At 45.2% G+C, this 19,804-nt stretch overlaps 1 protein-coding gene across 3 annotated transcripts; it reads left to right on the forward strand.

The window, feature by feature from the left end:
• The first annotated feature begins 228 nt into the window (after positions 1 to 228).
• Positions 229 to 19,414, forward strand: cdk6 (cyclin dependent kinase 6). 3 transcript variants are annotated; one of them, XM_061266943.1, is made up of 9 exons: positions 229 to 496; positions 1,116 to 1,209; positions 1,304 to 1,650; positions 3,713 to 3,848; positions 6,958 to 7,125; positions 13,381 to 13,490; positions 16,390 to 16,440; positions 16,526 to 16,661; positions 16,804 to 19,414. In XM_061266943.1, exons 3-9 carry the CDS (start codon positions 1,427 to 1,429, stop codon positions 16,954 to 16,956), a joined length of 978 nt encoding a protein of 325 aa, XP_061122927.1. In that variant the 5' UTR covers positions 229 to 496; positions 1,116 to 1,209; positions 1,304 to 1,426; the 3' UTR covers positions 16,957 to 19,414. The 3 variants fall into 3 exon arrangements, with proteins under 3 accessions (XP_061122927.1, XP_061122926.1, XP_061122925.1); XM_061266942.1 differs by having other exon boundaries at positions 1,118 to 1,650; XM_061266941.1 differs by lacking the exon at positions 1,116 to 1,209 and having other exon boundaries at positions 230 to 496.
• Positions 19,415 to 19,804: the final 390 nt, after the last annotated feature.

A 19,804-nucleotide genomic window follows, 5' to 3' on the forward strand; every position in this document is an offset into this window, starting at 1 on the left:
GGAGACGGAGCTCACACAGCCGAGCGGGGCTGCTGGTGCATGGGCTTGTTTGGGGGATATATGCAAGGGGTAAAAAAAAAAGGGGGCGAGAGAGGGAGAGAAAGGGAGAAATCTAAAGAGGAGCGTGGCTTTGCAGGGCTTGTATCACGCGTTTGCCTTTGTCCTGCAAACACACGCACACACACACACACACTCATTTGCGAGCAGTGTGTGTACGTGTGTCTGTGTATAGTTTTCGAACAACCTCCGCCTCCACCCCCTGCACCCTCCTCCTCCTCCCCCGTTCGAGTGTCCCTGCCTGGGCTGGTGCAGTTTGAGGGATGGGGGGTTAGAGCATGCACCGTCCAACAACTACCTGTGTGGCCCCCCGCATGGAGGACAGTGGACAAGGATGCGTTTGAGTACCCCCTTTTTTTTTTTGGTCGGAGACGCGGGTGCCTCCTCACTTTATCGGACATGCCGACGTTGCGACATACTGTTGACAACATAACACGAGGTAAACACTAAAAGTTGTGTTGCATGTGATACCAAAAGTGTGTGTACATTTTGAACTGGTGTTTAGTTATATTTAGCAAGCAGAAATCTACATTTTAAACACACGATTGAATTGATTTGAATTTTAATCTATTAAAATGTGTTAAAAATAGCCCTTGCAGTTATACAGAAAGGGAATGTTATTAAAACCTCGCAAATGCTATTCTTGAGGTAATAACACAAAGATCGATGTGTTAAACGCGAGTTTTGTTGTGTTTTAAAGGGACTTGAAGCAATTGAAGTTTAGACAATGCAGCCTGGAGACAGCCACGTGCTCGCAACGTTTGCGTGACCTCGGTGACAAAGTCTCAGCTCATAATAAAGTTAGCTAAAAATGGACATATGAAAAGCAGCTAAATACCGAACTCCAAACCACTAAGCGTGTAAGGACTGAACTTTATTTTCGCTCGTTCTCGTTCAATTCTTTTCAATTTCCTTAAACACAAGACTTGCATATCTTGCAACGTTTGCATTCGCGGCGAGTCTTTGAACGCACCAGAAGTTGTGTTTATCATAGAGCGAGCATAAAAACGCTGACGGGTTAAGTAATGTTTTTTCTTGTGTTTTAACTTTGTTTTAAGAGGAGGAGGACATGTTAAGCGTAACAGGAGGAGGAGGAGGAGGAGTGCAAGTTGGGAGGCAACGAGGCTGCTTTAGCGATTGTCGGAATAAAACGTGATGACAGTTCTGTAATTGCTACCTGGGGCAAATTTTGACCACTTCTGACAAAGATGGGGTCTACCTCCATCCGTGTCTCTCTGTCATCTAGGCATTGCACGTGCAAAAGATTTCCTGTGAATATGTCTTGGTGAGAAACTCTGGCTCGTCAGCCTCGCTGGGAATCCCCGCACGATTTTCAACAAGAGACGAGGAGGGGGGAAAATAAGCAAAAATGGACAAAGAAACGATTGGTACGCAGTATGAGCCCGTGGCCGAGATCGGAGAAGGCGCCTATGGAAAAGTATACAAAGCCAGAGATCTGAAGAACGGGGGACGATTTGTTGCCCTAAAACGAGTTCGTGTCCAAACGGAGGAAGAGGGGATGCCTCTCTCGACCATCCGGGAGGTGGCGGTACTGAGGCAGCTTGAAGCTTTTGAGCATCCAAATGTTGTCAGGTAAGTGTGGGTGAGAGAAAAGGTGTGCATGGTCTAACCACTCACGTTAAGAAGAAAGAACCTGCTCTAATATGTGCGGGTCTCCATGCCTGTGTTCAGAATCAGTCAGTCATTCCCAACTCCAAAATATGAGATGCAAGCAATTCGTGGGGCCGTGAAGTCACGTCACTTCATAACAAGCGGCGGTTTGGCACGTAGTCAACTGACAAACATCAAATTTCATGTTGCATATTTCAAACTACTTTGTCGAATACTAACAATGCAAATACAAACAATGCTCATTTGTGTTGTGATGCCGTAAACATTTAGTTAAGCAGCTGCGATTGGAACACAAACTCTGAAGTAGCATAGATAGAAACAAAGCAAAACAAAGTTGACCAGGATATGAATCTCTTTTGGCTTCACTATGTGTTTCAAATTTCCATTTCTATTTGACCCATGCCTCGCCCCTGGTAGGTTTTGATTAATTGCATTGTCAACTGCGTACTTACTCCATTTTGTTTCAAACAATAATGCATGCCAGTATTATGCGTCGGGGAATTCCTCAACGGACGTGACAGAAGCATGGCTTTCACAGTCTTGCTCCTAACAATAATGAGAAAGGATGACTCGGTCCTAACACAATCAAAATAGGGATTATTTTTAACCTGACCATAAGCATGGCTAATTTTAAAACCCGGGTCATTTCGGTTTAGTGGCGAAATCTGCCAGCACGTTCGATTCTCTTCTGCAATCGTTGAAAGCTTTTTGAATCGGTGCACGGACCCACCGGTGGAGCCAAACGATACAAGCAGGCAGCTCAAAGCAGGAAGGGTGCATTGTGGACCTCTTGTGAGACTCCTGGCAACCCCTGGATGTTGGTAATGAGCTCCATTATTCATTCCATATGTTCAGTGTCTGCTGAGAGCCCCCATTGTAGGCCGCCAATGGAGCTGTGAGGGGCGTTTAACCTCAACGCTTCGAGGGGAGGGCGTCATTTATTCTTTGACATCACACGCAGGACAAATCATCTCTCATTCACAGCACGTTTCCAATCCTGCTCTTGCAAGAGCGTCGACATGGACACGTGGAAAAGAAGAAAAAAAACGAGATTTTGTCTTTTTTCACATGCATTGAAATAACCTATAAAGATGAGTGTCATTGATGAAATATGACACTAAAGCCCTCATACTTATATTTTCCTGAACTCCATTTGACATGAAGGGATTTCAAGTTGTAGTTTTGACATAAATGGATAAAGACAGATTGTCATGTCTGCAAAGTAATATTTAATCATTCACTTGCAGTGAGCTAATATTTGACATTGATTTCAAAAGACGATACCGGACATGCTTTATGAGGTCATGCCATGGCAATAACCAATGAGCGTCAACGCAGTTCACGGCCGCTAGGTTTCCATTACGGTCGGCTTTGCCTCCAGCGCTACGGCCATGGAAGATGAAGGAAGCCCTTGCGGCAGATCCCTTTAACATGCCAAACAGCGTCAGGGGTTGTCATAGCGCTGGCCAAGGAATGCTGCTTGTGTTCCCCGGCCGGCTCTTTGATGAGGACACACTGCATAGTTTTTGTTTTAGCTTTTCACCAAAGCCTGCTCTGGCAGGTTGCTGACATAATCTGGATTCTTGGCCTCATCTTTTCACCAAGTCTGGCACGACCATAAATACTGATGTTTAGGATTTGGTAGCCTATCATGTTTAAAAGCGTTCTCCCCCAAATATTTTAACGTGACACCCAAATGAAGTGTCGTTACCACACTATGCCCGAAAGGCACGTAGTTGGAGACGGAACAGGAAGGCGTTAGCAAAGCAATTCTGTGGTGTTTTGAGCTGTCAGGCTCTTTCCTATGTTGCAGTAAGTTCCACTTCTGGTTCCCACTTTTTGTCGTTGCCATCATTGTGGCGACCTCCCAAAAACAACAACAAAAAAACCTAAACCCATTTGTGGAGTTGTCTCACGATTTATTGATGTCAAATGTAATGGATTGAACTTTGCTAGCTTTAAGTCCTTTTTGTTTGCTGCGCGCTATCAGTTGTATTGATCTCTCCTTTTTCTCCTCCTCCAGGCTTTTTGACGTGTGTACAGTGTCTCGGACTAACCGCGAAACCAAACTCACCCTGGTCTTTGAGCATGTGGATCAAGACCTGACGACCTACCTAGAGAAAGCCCCTGACCCCGGCGTGCCGCCAGAAACTATCAAGGTAATGACTCGCGGCTATTAATCGATGACTACTGAGTTTTTCCTCAAAGGTATTGTGTGACCCGATCAACCATTAAGACCAATTCACATCTGAGTTATTACTTTTGTTTCTATTTTAGATAAAGAAGATACTGACTGGGTGTTTTACATTTAACAGTGAAATTGTGTGTGGCCGTTATGAGCCTAAGGAAGTCCCTTCATTGGTTACTTTAGCGCGCTTGATCAAATCCTCTGAGTGTTCACTTACAATTTGCCCAAAGGTCGGAAGTGGACGCGCCATTAACCCTTCCTCTGTGACTGGCTCTTTTTATTCGAATCTTTCCCACAAACCTCTTTTTCTTAGAACTCTTAATCGTATTTCACCCCTAGGTCCCGTGATTTAATATATACAATACCGGGGAATTATTGCTCCATTTTTGGACCTCCGAGTTTAAGTGTCAGTTTTGAAATGGAGACCTTGTGGAAGCAAGAGGATCTGTAGTTTTTTTTTTTCCACCCCGGGGCCAAAGTTTACGTGCGAACGTTCTTTCGAGCTGCAATATTGATGATAAACTGTGTAAGGTGGATCTGACCTCAGGCCTTTATCGGGGGTTTAGCAAACGACCTGCAATTTCTTCCGTGGATGACTTTATCACACACTTTTTTTCCAGTTTTTTTTTTTTCTTCATTGCAATTTTTTTAAATGGAATATTTTTCCGAAAAGTCCACGGTTCTTATCCATTTTCCTAGAGCTATGCTGTTCATTCTATCATCAGATCCATGGAAGTTGAGCCACCTGTTGAGTTGCTTCGGGGCTCGTCTTCACCCCCGCTTTGCTTTCTCTTAACATCCATGCAGCTGGAGCCATTGGAAGACAAAAGGACAATGATGCATTGACAATATGACACTGGCTCCATCCCTTGTTATTTCTAGGACACTGGACAGTTCCTTGTCCCCCTAAAATCCCCCAGAACGAGCTCTGAGTCACATTTGGTCCACCTTTGTCAATTTACATTGACAGTAATCTCCTAGATGTTAGCAAATGTCGGATATAGTGGATGAAACCAGTTCCCCCGCTCCTTGCCAGCCTGTCCACCTCTGCCCCCGCCCCACCCACTCGGCCTCAAGACCCACCACATGCTCATTGATGAAAGAGGCCCTCCTCCAGGAATTAAATGAGCTGGAAGGACATCAAGCGGCCAAGCTCGCCCAGGCTCGGTGCGCCTCGGCCGGGCCAGCGCTTGGGTGTCACCCGCCCTTCTCGGCTGCCGTCATCCAGGCTACCACAGCTCTATTCTCTGAGCCTATAAAGGGGGAGGTTAATGAAGCATGGGGAGGGAATTACACTAACGCTAACCGGCAGATGTCCCATATTGTGCCTCGCTACAATAAACAATATGGCTGTCTTTGGTGCATTTGCATTAGAAAAGGAAGAATACCCAGAAAGCCATGTTGTGGCTGCATCTTGCAGAGGGCTTACCACTTTTTTTTTTCTCGGTACCCCTGCTTTTGGGAGGAGGGGCAGGGCGGGGGGTCAAACCTGTTGCCTTTTTGCGTGATATTGTCTCTTCCAAGCCAAGTTGACCCGAGGACTTTTCTGATGCCCATTGATTTGAGTTTAAAGTTCAGATATATAAGAGTTTCAATTTCATTTCGCCACTGAGTATATTGTACTGGCCGGGCTGTCAACCACGATCGCTGTATTGTTTGACATGACTCAGTTGTAGTGGAAATTGATACATCAGAGCGGAAGGTGCTGAGGCCAGGGAGGCCATCAATGTTTGTGTTTGTCCAAGAGTCACACTTCTGAGGTAATTAGTGTTTACTAGCAAATCCTGCTGAAAGGAAGCACGGCAAAATGGTTATTTAAAGCAGAGAGGAACTGACTGGGGGGGCTGCTATTGTGTCAGCACTCACACATGCACACACACACACATACACACATAAAATAACCAACTGCCTCCCTCTGTTCTATGACCCTGTCAGTCTGCTGCCCTCCTCACTAGGTCATGGCTGGATGGAGATGTAGAAAGGAAGGTCTGTTTATGCATCCTGCCTGCCCTTGGTCCGGACCCCCCCCCCTACCACACACATACACACACTTAACATTTTCACATACACGCACAAACTTCGACCCCCGACAAGCTGCGGCGCACACAAATGTCGTGTAGTGTGTTTACGCGAGCACGGGGGCCAGGGGACGCGGCGTTTGCGAGTACACAAACGCGCACGCTCCCGGCCCCTCGTGCCCACCGTACGCGGCGGGGTGTCTCATCCTCTGCGCCGCGCAGCAGCCAGCCCCGCGCCGCTTGCTAATGTTTTCTGCTTGAGTGTGCAGGCCTCTTTGACTCACTCACCAGCTGGTCAGCTAGTGAATAGAGCTGTGGGCTCAGCTCCATGTCACTTGTGAGGTCTTGGCTGGGGACTTTTCGGGGAGGGTGGGAGGCTGGTGTGCTAAGGGGCATGTGTGTATTTGCAGGAGAGAGAGTATGGATGTAAAGTAAAGGCTGGGATAAGGCAGACCGAGCTCCCAGTGTTTTTCTTTTGTGGCTTTCATACGCACACAGTATACATCCAGCCCTTCCGCTTCTGAATTTGGAGATGTCAGCTGGTCTTTTATTGGAACACCCGAAAGCGAAGCTCTGCCCCTTTCGCTTTGAGCTTTATTGGCGAGCCAAAAGCAGTCGTTCGTTACTCGTTTACAGGTGCAAGACCTGTTTTGGGAGCGTTTGAGTTTAAACGCAACAAGTCCAAGCTGGTTCCACATAGTTGCTTTCTCCCCCGCGCTAGTTTACTTGAGCTCAAGCGTTATCGATGCAGCGCCTATGGCCGTCTCTGAGGTCAGCCTGTGGTCATAAAATAAGAGGGAACGCCAATTAACTCCGGCCGAGCAGCTGCTAGGAAACAGAGCTCCGTGCTTGTATAGAGCGGGGCCTCCCTCTATCATTTGTGTGTGTGTGTGTCAGTTATCAAACATCTGCCACGGTGGACAAGAAAAGACGCAGGCCTCCTCCGTTAACTCTTCTACTACCAAAACTGTGTCAGGGATGCTCGTGACCTTTGACCCAATGTGATGCTGCAGCTATTGTTGCTACGTAACACGATGTAATATTGATATTGTTTTCTTCTAGGATATGATGTATCAGCTCCTCCAGGGGCTGGATTTCCTGCATTCGCACCGCGTGGTTCACCGTGACCTAAAACCGCAGAATATCCTGGTCACCAGCGGAGGACAGATTAAACTAGCCGACTTTGGTCTCGCCCGCATCTACAGCTTCCAGATGGCGCTCACTTCTGTGGTGAGTCACGACTCATAAAGTCCGACCTTACAGTTACTCACCTTGCGAGATAGCACCGGATGAAACTATTTGGGCTTCCAAGTCAAACAAATCTTTGCTTGTCTTCTCCCCCCTTTTTTTTTTTTTTTTTTTTAATTGAGCAATACAACATAGAAAATGAGCGGGCAGTTCGGCCGCAACGGATCACATGATCGAGTGTCTCAGTGTAAAGTGAGAGCCGAGGGCCCCTGTGGCCCTTCTCGGGAATTCCACAGTGGCAATAGTGGACAGGGATGGAACAGATGAGGAGACACAGGGGCCCCTCCCTTTCCCTCTGTCGGCACTTTGATGTGCCACTGTTGAGCTTGTGGGCTCCGATGACCAGATAAAATGGAGACTGAAGGACTCTTTGGAAATCATTGAATTAGGGAGAGATGAGACGTTCAAGATTTGCACAGGCAGCAAATGTCACTCAGTCATTTTATTGTGGTCATTTTTTTTAGGCAACCTTTGGTGCGTACCGCATTATACAGCATCTGAAATGTCAGAATCAGAAATGACTTTCAAATTTACATCATGGTTTCCACAATGTTCCATACACCGGGCGTTTTGTTCTCGTCATTGCCGAAACACTCGTATGACTGGCAAGGGGACGATTTATGAGGTTGCATTCTAATAAGGAGATTCACCTTGAGGTATCAGTGACACATATTGCGACCCCTGAGTCATTTGCGTGCACAAAGGCATTTAAGTTCTGAGCGACTTTGCACACCCACGCGCACACTCATTTCGTTCCTTGAGTATACATCTAGCCACTGTGAGCTTCTTTTGGTTAAAAGACGAGCGCGTTGCATGTAGAAAAAGTGCCGCAGCAGTTAAGAGGATCTTCCTTCCGCATTGCCCAACACAGAGCAGCAGTTAGTTATTTAGTCACCAAATGCCACCGTTATTGGCAGATAGCGGGGCTGTAAAGAACTGCTGTTGCTTAAGGGAACAAGGCACTTCTCTCTCAGTGATTCATTTTGCACTTTTAAAAAGACATTATCTGGCGTGATCATTTGCATAACGCTGTTAAGAGGTCCCCCCCCCCCCAGCTCTTACCAACTGATACTTACTCTGTGCTCTTTATCACGAGAAAAGTGATAACATCTTCAACCTTTTTCAAACTTGTTCTAATATTGGTTGAATCGGTGTGGAAGCGAGGCACTGAAGGGATTTGTGTCCTTTCTCTGCTTGAAATGACAAAGATGGCTTCTCAGTCTGGATTCTCGTGATCTGTGAGCGGTAGTTGTAAATCGATACTAAAACAGAAAAGCTACGCTAAGACTTCCGAGGGGGTCATCGGTGCCGCTCTGCTCCGCTCGTAACAAAAATGTTGACCTGAGAGTCGACCTGCACGGTTGCATGTGACTGACATCACCAAGTTTTGAATATTTTGGCCCTCCCTCAGAGAGAGACCACCCAACAGGGTGGTACAGAGGCCTCCATTAGGCCTCCTCTGGTAGTCCCTGGGGGGCAGTTGCTTTGTTAATGGCATTTTAATGACCCGCTCTGGCTACGGCTTCAATGACCCACCATGAGTGACAGGCAGATGGGCAAATCTGATGGGTTAATCTGACGTGCCACAGAGGAAAGAGGCGGGCCTTTGTTTTTAAATCCAACATGTCCCATTGAGATTTGTTTCATCTCCATCACAATGCAGCTTTTCCTTGATTAACGAAAAAGGAGCTTAAATCCAACCAAATCTAACCACAGAATTTAACCACAAGCTTTTGTTTGGTTTTCTTTGTAGCATATGAACACAATATCAAAGTTCTTTTAGTGTCCCTGAGAATAGACTGCAGACACCTCTCTAGCTCCGTTTTATTCCCTCATTCGAGGTCAATGCAGGAGAGCACATGTAGCACACTCTGGGACTGTTTAGACAGTTCCTCAAACAGCTCCACATGGGGAAAAAAAAGGAAAAGCCTGTATGCTTTGACTGCGGCCAAGAGCGAAGGCGCTGTCCCACAACTTGAGCTAGCTCGAGTTTGCTATTTTCACAGACAGATGTGTTCAAATGCGGGCAATGGCTTTGCTTCCACTCTTTGTATTTATATTTGTGCGCTGTGGTTCTTCGAATGCAACGTCTCACTAGCATGGCGGCTTTATCCCGGGCCAAACTGTATTAATTGTCACCAGTCTTTGGCGTCGCTCCAGGTGGTGGGGATTCGAAACAGCGGGAGTCGTGCATGTGCACACACAAAAGTGCAACGGGATATGGAAGCTGTGTCCGTAGCAGGAAGAAAGGGGGGGGGGGAGAAAAAATGACGGCATATATGTGGAATTTTCCAGCTAATGATGTGCGGATGTGGTAGCACAGGGGAGAGAGAGCCACTGACTGTGCTGTCTTTGTTTCACTTGCTGAGGGCCTCATGCTGCATTCCTGTATGCTGTGCATACTTTGGCAACACTCCCTTTTACTGTATACAGTTGCTGCTCTTGCACTTTTCCCTGCAGCCATATATCAATATCTCCCTTTTATGTCCTTTCTTGGCCAGGTGCGGTGCCATTGTTGTGACTATAAATTGCAGAGGGAAAGTAGTGAGCCAGTCTTAAAATATTGTCGTGCCAGGTGCGGTGCCATTGTTGCGACTATAAATTGCAGAGGGAAAGTAGTCAGACAGTTATAAAATATTGTCGCAGGCCCTACGGGACTCTCGGGCCGAGAACCCTGCAGACTATGTTTTTCCTGGTAATTATTTTCTATATCCTCTGCTCTTCCCATATGTGGTGTGCCTACACACCCTGAACCTTTTATCCCCTTTCCTCTGAGATTCACTTTGGGAGACTTTAATTTGTGCTGAATTGCTCTCTGGAATGTAATCACATTCTGACCTAAGACTGATAATGTGTACAAGCTGAGAAACGTCTGAACATTGGCTGCACTTTTTCTGCACGAAATGGATGAATATTGTCGAGCTTATTTTCTATTTTCAACGAGTTGGATACGTAAAGCAACGGCTCTGTCGGTGCCGCGCACGCTCAACTGATCTTTGCTATCAACTATCTTGAGTATGTTTAATGTTAAACTACCCTCAGGGAGGACTGATAATAAACTGCAATTAGCTTTTAAAACATCAGACAGTTTGAGATAACTAGCATTCATTGGGAGCCACACACAAACACTTCTGGCACCGAAACCTTTTCATCCAGGCAAACGGCAGGTACTCGGCCAGTCACATGCAATTCACTAACAAACACCCATGCACGCTATTGTCTTCTGAACACTGGTGGCGCAGGTCCAGGCTCTGCGAGTCGCATGGAGGTCTGACCCGGGAGGTCTTGAGGTCCTCCGGGGCAGAGAGCTCAGCAGCGAGAGTGGAGGACAGCGTTAGCCGCGGTGAGGGGGAGGATGCTCTCAGCCGAAAGGAATTCTCAGAATGTTGTCCTTTAATCTGGAGTCAGATTCATACACCACACACATACTGACTAACTCTTTAGGTTTTTCTCCCTCGGCTTGGTCTGACCCCCCCTCTGGTGTTTGTGTTACCGTGTGGGAGAAGGGTAGGTAAATGCTCACGACGGAAAAGAGCAAACCATAGAAACAAACTTCCTTTTTCCTGTCTTCTCATTGACTTACTACCTGTATATTTATTCACAGTCACTGATGAACCACAGGAAGACCAAATTACAAAGTGACTCGGACGATAAATAGAGACAGAAAACCCCAGAAATGTCTTGCTGGTGTGTCATAGGAAAAGGACTCATAATAGAAGAATGATATTGTGTTCATAATGCAGCTCGGAAGCATAATGAGAGACCACCCGACCATAGGTTGACTGCTTCCAGCAACTTCTCGGTGTCAATCGCCCCATCTTTTTTCCGGTGTGTTTTTGCACATGTGCGCACGGCCACACGAGTGATATAAATGTCGGCGATATCTGCGCTTGCGGCGAGGATTTTAGGTTTTCGAATGGCTGAATTGCACTGCAGCGGATATACTGCAAACTTCAGGTTTGTGGTTCTTCTTAGAAGGCTCCGCGTGCGGCCGTGCACGCATGTGCTCGTACGACTTTTCAGTCTGCAGGGCTGCATACTCAATGCAACGACTTTCCGTCAAACATTTTATCCCAGCAGCAAGACTACCGTTTTTTTCCGTGTATAGTGCGCCCCCATGTATAGTACGCACCCCTAAAAATGGCATGCTGATGCTGGAAAAAAGCTTGTACCCATGTATAATACGCACCCAATTTTTATGAATTTTTTTTAAAAAAAAAATTAATTTTTTTTTTGTTTTGTTTTTTTTAAGTCCCAATGATCGTCACACACGCAGGGAGGCAATGGGTCCCATTTTTATAGTCTTTGGTATGGTCTTAACTAGGCTGGATGTCATTTTTTTTGTTGGCGTTGATTTCTCCGACTGCCCGTAAACGCACCACCGCGCTCCGTGCGCATGGAGCGTGTTTGAAGTGAACAGCAGAGAAGAAAGGAACAAGGCAAAGTGTTGTGAAATAAAATATTACCTGTAATACGGATTTAGGTAGAGAACTGAACTCTCGCTCTTTATATAGCTGACGTGTCTTGCTCATCCGTTCTGCGCATCTGTAATGGCGGCCTCCGTATGATATCCGGTTTGCGTGTGTGCGAGAGCGAGAGAGAGAGAGGGAGAGAGCGCGAGAGAAAACGCTCAACCGTAGCGCGCCGCCGACCGCCCAACTGCACCGGGCTGGCCGATTATTGTGACAGAGCCGTCGCTGAAATTTAGAAGATATTTTTAAAGTCCTGATGTACTTTCTAAAATTTAAGTGGACCTCAGTGCGCACTGCGCAGGGAGCTTAATTTGGTGCGGTCGCGCAACCGCAGCGCGCCGGGCGCTCACTGTCGCATTGCTTAAAGAGCGCCTTTGTGTTTTAGGATGAACAGCAGAGACCAAAGGAACAAGGCAAAGTGTTGTGAAATAAAATATTACCTGTAATACGCATTTTGTTATTTGCTGATTGAAACTGCTAATTAAACTGTGAATTGAAACTAATAGGAAGAAAACAACTCTCGCTCTTTATATATAGCTGACGTGTCTTGCGCATCCGTTCTGTGCATTTTATTTCACAACACTTTGCCTTGTTCCTTTCTTCTCTGCTGTTCACTTCAAACACGCTCCATGCGACCGCAATGCTCTCGTATCAGACGCTTGCTCGATCACCTACCTGCTCGTTTGCTGTCCCGTGCGCGCACGAAGCGCGGTGGTGCGTTTATGGGCAGTCGGAGAAATCAACGCCAACAAAAAAAATTACATCCAGCCTAGTTAAGACCATACCAAAGACTATAAAAATGGGACCCATTGCCTCCCTGCGTGTGTGACGATCATTGGGACTTTAAAAAAAAAAAAAAAAAATTTTTTTTTTTTTTTTTTTTGTACCCATGTATAATGCGCACCCCAGATTTTAGGACAATAAATTAGTAAAATTTTGCGCACTATACACGGACAAAAACGGTAAGTGGACTAGTCGGACAACAGCATAGTTGATGATGTTGTCATATGTATTTTTTTAAGGAAGCTTTTATCCTGTAGCATATACTAAAAACGTCCCAAAGTCAGCCTTTCAGAGGTTACATGCCCAGCTTCCGCCCTCATTTCCACATAAGCAGGAAACAGGAGATGAGAGTATCTCACATCTACAAAATGCAATCCTTGACTCTAATAATAGTCTGAGTAGAAATGTGACTGATATGTGTGATTGGCCTAATCATTAGGTTAGGTATGCTCACTTGTTCCCTCAATTGCGAGCTCACCAGCACAGCTGAAAAACCTCATCCAACACTTTTTAAAGCTCAGTATTAAATAACTTCATAAATGGTCACACAAGTAAAACGCAAGACCTCACGGTCGTGTTACCTTGTACTCGCTCAAGCTGAATGCAAGCATTGTACACGTGGGTGACTCACTTTGCTTCCCGCTATTCTCATTTTGAGTTTGATCACTGCGCTGTGGTGCCTGGGGAGGTGGAACAAGAGCAACAGGTTGATGATAAAGTACCTGGAACCATTCCGTTAAAACAAGGGGTCACTGAGTTGTTGCCGGAGGGCTTCCCCTTGTGTCGCTGCTTTTGTGGCATGCTACGTTTGCTCATCACTTCCATTAGAGAAGCACAAAGGAACCTGAAAATCATGTTTGAAATGGCTGTTGTGGGATATTGTCATTTGAGTGCAATGCAGAATGCCTAATGTGTATGTGACAATACAAAAAAAAAAAACACACACATTTATTCTGACAAATGCTCACTCTGAATGGCGTAGGTGGTGACACTTTGGTACCGAGCCCCAGAGGTGCTGCTGCAGTCGAGCTACGCTACCCCAGTGGACCTGTGGAGCGTGGGTTGCATCTTTGCTGAGATGTTCAGAAGAAGGTGAGCCTCAATGTGTTCACACTTGCACGCGGGCTTGAAGTTCATTCCGCACAGTCACACTCCTCACTCAGTGAACTTCGAAATGGTTCGATAGGCCGATATAGTTGCAAATGACATTTTTTCGGACGCATTTTCTGCGCTGTGAGAGTAGTGTCATTGCAGTTGGCTTATCAAACTATTCCAGGAATGACTGGCAACTCGCTGTGGTTGCAGCACACGTGTCAAGACGCTGCTCGGTGATATACGGTTTGCGGTCTAACTGACTTTGCAGCGAAAGCCATCCCAAGCTAATAACTTCATTTTCCCCTAAAACAGATTTCAAAGGTTTCCCTTCTTCTTCCCAGCCAGGATCACCACATTGATTTTAGCACCGTTTTAAATAGAAAGGATTCTAAAATGTTTGCTAACGGTAGCAGTCTGCTTTTGTATAGATAAGAGAAGTAGTGTGCCAAAAGAAGCCGTCTTGCTGGCAATTCATACTTCCTTCCCCAACCGCCCTCAAACAGCCGCCACACATGCACTGAGCCGCAATGTGTGCACGAGATGCGGTGGAAAGGACTGTGAACAAGTATGCACAGGAAAGAGAAATCCGAATGAAGCAGCGTTGAAGTCACCAAGCGCATGGAAAGAAAGTCGCTCCTCTTTGTCTTTTGGTCTTCCACCTGAAGTCAAAATCAACACAGTTAGAAAAGGTCACTTTGCATAACGCTCTCGACTGTCCAACTGCGCCTGAGGACTAAGCGCTCGGCAGAGAACACCGTAATGGACACGTAAGATGATGAATGGCTTTTTAAAAGGCCACCTGTTGGAGATTAATGGGCACCTGGGAGACGCTGGAAGAGTGGCTGGAGCACAACAATGGAAGAGAAATCTATTGTTTGCAATCTCCCCGCCCCAAATAAAAGATTTGAGCGAGTAAAAATCCAGATAGAATGAAGAAGGAGCCCCACTGCGTATTTCAGAATTGGTGTTCGATAATCGGTTTGTCGTAATCAGATCCCAAATTTCAAAATCTATAATCTAATCTATAACTTTGAAGAGCCAGAAAAAAACAGCCATCACCCTTGGGCAAAAGTTTCCCTTTCATCGCCAAACATACCGACGTTTAATGCCGACATTGTTGTGAAAGGAATTTGAGCAAATATCATGCAAGTCTACATTTGCATGGCTCGGATAGCGTCGGGGGTGAGTCATGGATGGAAGTGAACGAGAAAAAGAAAGGCGCCTGCGTGTTGACATTCCTCTCATCTTAAAAGGTCGAGCGTGTTGTGTTAATGGTCCGGCAGAAGCCTCACATCCATGTTGACTTTCTCACAGTCTGTCACGCCGGAGGCTTTTCGATTGATAAATCTCCACCGACACCTCATGCGTACGTGTTTGTTTTACTATTTTTAAATTGACCAAAAAAAAGGCATCACCACATCAGACAAACGTTCATATTCTCGCTATTTCCCACTTAACTTGACACTCTCGTGCAACCGCACACGCACGCACACACACACACACAAGCATTCCAGAGGTTGCTGCAGTGGAATGTGGGACAGAGAAGTATTGGCACCGAGGGAAGTATGACTCAGCTGACTCTCCCAACCCAGCATATCGCTCGCTGTGTGTGTGTGTATAATGGGGTGGGGGGGGGGGGGGGGGCAGAAATACTGTACAGTATACCCTCATGCAAATCTTGCAAAGGGAAACAATCCCAATGGGAATGGCAGCACGGCGTTTGCAAATACAGACCACTCGCCTGTGTGTGTGTACATGCCTGTGGCCCTCACGTACAAACCAGCAAACCACAGCAGGTTTAAAAATGGACTCGCGGAATTATCAGTCTGACTTGTTTCGGCATGATGGCTTTGCTGTAGGTGAATCTTCCAAACTGTTTTGGTAGGATCTTAAATGGATTAAGACTTTCTTTTTTTTTTTTTTATTCCCCAAAGGTGTTTAAAAGAAGCCACACAAAGTCTTATTAATTCGATTTGAATAGCTGTCATAAATTCTGTATTGATTTAATTAACACTTTCAGTCTACCCTGTCTAACGGCTTACCTTTCTCGAAGCTTTGTTTCTCACTTTTGCGAAAGCTGAACAGGAACGGGACAAGATGCGTCGTGGAACAGCTCAGATAAAAGAAATCCGTTAAGATGTGCATTCTATCTCGTGTTCCATCCTAAAAATAGAACATGTTTACATATTTTCACAAGTACCACATTTGTTGGGCACAAAGGGTATTGTTCAAATTAAGCCTTTGACATCAACAACTCCTTCTTTCCTACAGCAGGAAGGTCTGGTTCCCATGCTTCTTTCTCTGTTCGGATAATCACATGTTTCTTTCACACGCCTCTCCCTCCTATTCCCCGAGAAAGCGAGAGCGAGCGAACGCGCACACAGGAGTCTTCGGCTTTTTCCGTCCCGCGTTACTGACGGCAAAGTTGGCCTGATGCTGACTACTGGAATTTGCGCGTGTGCCAAAGCAGGCATGGACGCCCACGGGCCTTCAAAGACACGCCAAAGCCACAGTAACCACCAGCAGTCTTACTGCCGCTCTCCTCCCTTTTTCACTTACCAATACAACTTCACAGTGCTGAATGCACAAGATGGAGATGCGAGTGTGAGACTTCTTCCCTTAAGAGTCCCCCTTTCCAATTTGCCTCGGGGGGGGGGGGGAAATGTTCCGTTTATATATATATGTATAACATAGTGTTTATTTACCATGAAAACTAGGTCAAGAATAGGTCCGAGCATTATTGATTGTGAAAATCTCATGCAGATTAGAACTAGTGATATATGCTAGGACCCTCCAGGTGCCAGGCCGGATAATGATATCAGGTCTTGCTAGACCTGAACACTCCTCCCCTGAGCAGGAGAGATTGACACTCAAGTGTTTTTCTTTTCTTTTGCAGACCTCTATTTCTCGGTAACTCAGATGTTGATCAGCTGGGAAAGATTTTTGAGTGAGTAATTGCATGTCCGGATGGCTATTCGACCACTCTCATCATTCGGAGTGAATGAAGAGAACACTTGTTGTCCTCCCCACAGTGTTGTCGGGGTACCTTCAGCAGAGGACTGGCCCCAGGAGGTGGCCCTACCACAGAGTGCCTTCATCCCACAGCCTGCTAAGCCAATAGAAGACTTAGTTCCTGACATAGACGAGCAAGGGCAGGCCCTCTTATTGGTATGTACAAAGTAGTATTGCGCAATGCTACCTTGACTCGTATATAAAACCAACTTTTAACTTTGACCTAAATTCAATCCATTCTTTTACGGTCCACGATGCTTAGTGTTCATTTTGACATCCTTTTTTTTTTTGTCTGTAGCAATTCCTCGCCTTCAATCCCTCCAGGAGGATATCTGCATTTGCTGCACTTAGCCACCCTTATTTCCAAAGTGTGGACAGCCTCAGTAGAAGTGTGTATGCGGCACAGCCTCTCCCCAGCAACAAGCCCACTATTGAAGAGAGGACTGCCTGAGAGTCCACGTTGTCCCTCGCCGTGTCCGTAAGAAGTATCCACCCATCTGCTTGATTGTTCAATCAAACCGCTTTAAACTACCGTGACATGAGCTGTCAATTGAAGTACTATAAAACGATGCAAGACAAATATTCACCTTCTTTACAAATGGCCTACATTCTGCTTGAATGACAATATATTCAATGCCAATATGAGAAGGCCATAGTGTATTTTGGAATACCTAACTTTACAAAACTTCCACGACTCCAAATTTGGTCTGTGATAGCTGCTGTTCGCCGATGAAACATTGCGATCGATTTCGGTGTATCAGAACAAAGCATGAACGATCATGTGGTGGGTACGGTATACTTCAACTAAGTACTCAGAAGGAGGCAATGCTAGGAATGAGGACACCCCGCCCTGGATATGCACAAACGCTATCCTCCTTCTGTGAACTGATGGATTGAAATTGCTGCTTTTAGGTTCTAAAATGTTGATGACTGACTACGTTATCAATGCAAAGACACTTCTACGACTGGGACTAATCAGTGAACGGACTGCAGACTCCATGCAGCGGCCACTGTGTGACCAGAGTTGAGGCCCCCCCTCCCTTCTAAGAGTCGTCTCGATGCCTAACATGGATCTTTATTCCATTTTATGGACTTGTGAAGCACAAGCGGGGCCGCATTTACGAACACCTCGAGTGTGCACTGATGCTCTTGCAGACACCAAACAAATGAGTCATGACTAACTGCCACTTACTGCCGCCATCGTCGCAGGCTTTCCAAACGTTATACTGCCATCAAGCGGATGCCCCGAGCAACTGCAGACCAGTAGCAGGATTCTAATGGTCTTTGCAACTTTTTGGGTCAAGCACACTTAAAGGCATTCATCACCACCATGGGCTGATACCGGTGTTGCGGCAATGATGGAAATGAAAAGTTCTTGCCACTCCCTTGATGTTTCTGACATGGTGATTGTTAGTCATCAAGGTCTCGTAACTTTTTTCTTTTTCTTTTTAAATATCAAAGTGACACAGTAGTCGTACACGCTTGCAATAGGTGGCTTTAGTCCCACCAGCACCATTCATCAGTACATTTGGCATAGAATTACGCTACCAATATTCTGTACTTAATTGTAATTTTATTGCTAAGTCTTATATGCATGTTTTATCAAGTTGCATACTTGAGTTTTAAGATGCCAGGGCATAAAGTATTCTTACACCAACTCTATAGAGGATTACTGAACCTGTGTGAGGATAAATTGACGATGTAAGGAATGTATAGATGGCTAGATGACTACAATGTACTGTTTATAGTGCGGCGGTAATTCTAGAAAATGTTTGATATTTGCATTGTCAGCCCATAGAAATGTCACAAAAGCGGATCAGGAAGCAAAGTGAGGGTCAGTGGAATGTGGAATGGCAAGAGTATTTAGTTGGTTGGCGGGTTCTTCGGGTGCTTGTTGAATTTCTTTCAGCTTGAAAGTGGCTGCAAATGTGTGCGCGTGATTTTATTTTTTATTTTTTTTTAATAATGCACAACTATCTTAACCCCGACTCCCTCCCGGTTATTTTCTATGTATGTACCATGATGTTCTTTTTTTACTTTTTGCCAGCAAGGAAAAAAAGCAAGTTGTTCTCACAGAACAGTAACATACTTTAACACTGGTGTACCTTCTCTGAACTGGTCGTGCTGCTAGCACACACAGACACACATACACACACTCTGACACAGACACAAGCACTCATTCTTTCTCAGGTTTTTGATATGGCTGTCCAAACCTTTCGCACAGTTTGCACATCCTCCGGCGACTAACTGACCACATTACAACTCTTTCAGGTTCTCTTCAAGCTGTCTTATGATCATGCCATTGATCATATTCTACTGTCAGTCCTATTTATCACGTTATGTTACTGTAGTCATGACTGTATGAATATAACTGCCTGTGTAAGGATTGTTTTGACACAAAAACAACTTCTTATCGCCAATTGGTGAACACAATCCACAAAGCATTGTCATCTTGACGAAGCACTGTGCAAACATTCTGTTGGGAAATGACTCGTATCTGATGTTGTGACATGCAATGCAATGAAAGTTCAAAATATTTTAGATTCATAGAAGTTTTGGTAATGACTGCTTTAGTCTTTTGAACTTGATACAATCACTGTGTGTGTTTTATTTTCTTAGCCAGTAACGTCACATTTCAAACATGAGTAAAACTGAATTGCGCTTTTATGCTTTTAGTGGTTTTGCTGTTTTGAAACAAAAAAGCTTCATCCGTCTTGTTACTCGAATAACACGTTCCCACGTCACATTGGGATCGACCATGATGTTGTTGAATGAATTCAAGAATTGGTGTCTTATTATTGTTTACACCAGCTGAATTAAAAGAACGCTTTTTTATGAAAATTGTGTTGGATTCTAAGTATACATGACACATTTTCATGTAACCCTGCAAATAAATGGGGTATGATAAATGAGGTCTGGGTGTCCATTTGTTTTTTGTTTTTTTACAAAAAGCAAAGTCAGAAGATGACAAAGCAGCGTTCAAGGGAGCAAAAGCTGTGAAAAAAATACAAAGCAAATGTTTGACACCTACAAAGAAGGGGGTTGGTTGCATTTGGTTGTTGCTCAACACGGAATGTGTGCAAGACTACTATATGAGCTGTCTGGAGGAAGGTGCGCACTGATGACAACTGCAAAAGACTGGAGAAGCAAGATATTCCCCAATTCATTGCCTTATTAAAAAAAAAAAACACTCTTTCAGTTGTTGGCAAATACATTTCTTTTAATTGTACATAAGTCTTTTATATACACTGTTACGGACACAATGCGGTTTTGCCACCTCTACTAGAGCGTGGATCCAA

Source organism: Syngnathus typhle, linkage group LG20 (assembly GCF_033458585.1).
Source record: "Syngnathus typhle isolate RoL2023-S1 ecotype Sweden linkage group LG20, RoL_Styp_1.0, whole genome shotgun sequence".
Taxonomy (NCBI): domain Eukaryota; kingdom Metazoa; phylum Chordata; class Actinopteri; order Syngnathiformes; family Syngnathidae; genus Syngnathus; species Syngnathus typhle.

Coding starts and splice junctions, on each gene's coding strand:
- cdk6 (XM_061266943.1), top strand. CDS start 1,427: ATGGACAAAGAAACGATTGGTACGCAGTATGAGCCCGTGGCCGAGATC. Junction 7,126..13,380: donor AGATGGCGCTCACTTCTGTG/GTGAGTCACGAC, acceptor TGAATGGCGTAG/GTGGTGACACTTTGGTACCG. Junction 16,441..16,525: donor CAGCTGGGAAAGATTTTTGA/GTGAGTAATTGC, acceptor TCCTCCCCACAG/TGTTGTCGGGGTACCTTCAG.